The following is a 2,295-nucleotide window of genomic DNA, read 5'->3' as shown; positions in this document are numbered from 1 at the left end:
CACAGTGCCATGAAAACAGCAGACCAACACTCACGATTAGTATTATAATTTTGGACACCCAAATTAGTAACAAGCTGTCATTATGATGTTGTCAAGCACTTAGCGGTTTCACCTGCATGGGGTCACCCTCCTAAGAAATAGTGACAAGTGACAAGAAAAATAATTATCGGTAATTTTTGTGTGTGTTAGTGAGTAATTCATCGATCTTAAATGGATTTCAACAGCTTATTGGTACAGTGTATTTATAAGATAATCTTAGATTTAGAAGCTGGCTTCCCACCCTTCTGACGAGATTGCCTGGCTTCCATACGCGCTTGTTTTTCTCTTTCTAGTTTCTCTTTCTCATCTCTTTTCTCTGTCTTCATCTTAATGATCTCATCGCTCGTCAGAATGCGGTGGGAAGTCAGCTTCCGTGGATTTGATTTGGAACTTTGTTTCATTACAGAGGGTGGGAGAGAAAACTCGGACTTGATTGCGTCCATAGCCTCAACCTCGAACACTGTAGCTATTTCAATAACTAAGTTGCCTGATTCATCTAAAGAAGATGGAGTGTCACCTGCCAAAACCGACAAAATGAAGTCAGTGTCAGACAGGAGAGACGCGCCCTCTGGTAACGCTGCTTCAGATGTAGATGAATCCACTGATACCCCAGCTATTGGTGTAGCAGACGCTCCGGCATCAGGCGTGATGGTGCCAGAATTGACTGGAGTGTCAGCTTCAGCAACAACTGGAATATCAGCAACTCCCTCTTCTCCAGATGACTCGAAGCTAACGTCAAAGGGTTTGCTAGGGGCAAAAGCCTTATCTGGGATGGAATTTGTATTTACAGGGAATATTCCGCATTTCCTAAATCCACTGCATACATTTGAGGGCGTGAAAGCAATATCGTAAGCTTGTTTGAACAAACGGGGCCATTCCCATTTGGTCACTAGATTATTTGGACTTTGCACCATGAATTCGCTGCAAACCCTGTTCCACTCCCTACTGAGTGGGCCAAAGACTGATTTATCTAGAGGGCAAAGCCACTGGGTTGTGTGAGGAGGAAAAGCTAGGATAGTGACATCATTTGCCTTTGCCTTCTCAAGAAGCCCAAGTGTTTCGTGCGAACTGTGGCTGTCCAGCACTATAAGTTGAGGCCTCTCCGGTCCACAGTGTTTCAGGAAATGAGCCTCAAACCACCCTTCACCCAGTGTGTCCTCCATCCATGCACGACTCTGGTATGTGTAGGCCGTGCCAGGCACTCCAGCCGGAGTATTGTAAGCCTGGAGGCATTTTGGGGTCTTCCCCTTAACTATGGCCATAGGGGGGATGTTGCCCCCCGCAGCATTTATGCAGGCTAAAACAGTGACATTATCACGTATATTCCCCACACGCCCGGGAACATTTTTAACACCAGCTTCCGCCAGAACTTTGGTTGGTTTGTGTGTCAGCGGAACACTTGTTTCATCAATGTTCCAAATTAAGTGCGGTTTATCGTTTAGTTTAAGACTCTGGACAAGTTCCTCAAGTTCCTCAAAGTAACTATTTGTGACACATGGATTGAGCATTCTTGCCCTGATTGTGGTAAGAGGGACGGGCGATCTCAGATGTATGTCGGGGTGGCGCTTCATAAAGCCAGCTATCCACCCTTTACCAGGCACGTCATTCTTGAAAGGGGTCGTCAGCTTAAGTCTCCTGCATATACGTGCCACTTTTAGCACCAGCTGACGACGGGTAATGCCGAACCCTGTCAGTGCTGCGGCCTTTATTTGGTCGGCAATGCCATCTTCAACGGCCACCGATAGCCCTGATGGGCGACCAAGATTCCCTCCCTCAGACATCCCCCTGACATGATCACTTATAGTCATGACGGGAACTTTGAAACGTTTTGACGCAGTTCGGAATGACAGACCCTGACCCGTAACAGCGGCAACTGCACCCTCCAGGGCCTGCTTGGTGTATTGGCGTCTTCTGCCCATCTAAAAAAGTAAACACGAGACTGAAGATATCTACTTTAATACTGTCCAATTTGACACAATATCGAACGAACACGTTCCAGAATTGTATCCTGTTGACATGATTCGTTTTCGTCATAAACATGAAGCACACGTCTTGCTAAAAAGATTGCAGACATCGGGTCTTTTAGTGTCTTTTGATATGTCATTATTCGACAAACAACTTCTGCCACTGCAAGTCTACATCTAGAATGGTCTAAAGATTTCCGCAGCAGGTCAAGTATTACTTCAGCTTCGTATTCAACAAACACATCGTCTAGGATTAAGGCGTTTAAAGCTGTACGGGCGACTGCAATCACTA

The 2,295-nt window shown here is 45.8% G+C and overlaps 1 protein-coding gene across 1 annotated transcript; it reads right to left on the bottom strand.

Moving 5' to 3' along the window:
- Nucleotides 1-242: 242 nt before the first annotated feature.
- On the bottom strand, nucleotides 243-1,958 carry LOC137255524 (uncharacterized). Its single transcript, XM_067792957.1, has one exon. The coding sequence runs from the start codon at nucleotides 1,956-1,958 to the stop codon at nucleotides 243-245; it is 1,716 nt and encodes a 571-aa protein (XP_067649058.1).
- Nucleotides 1,959-2,295: the final 337 nt, after the last annotated feature.

This window comes from Haliotis asinina, chromosome 11, assembly GCF_037392515.1.
Source record: "Haliotis asinina isolate JCU_RB_2024 chromosome 11, JCU_Hal_asi_v2, whole genome shotgun sequence".
NCBI classification, from domain to species: domain Eukaryota; kingdom Metazoa; phylum Mollusca; class Gastropoda; order Lepetellida; family Haliotidae; genus Haliotis; species Haliotis asinina.
The sequence above is the reverse complement of the archived record's forward strand: the minus strand, read 5'-3'. Positions and strand labels throughout refer to the sequence as shown.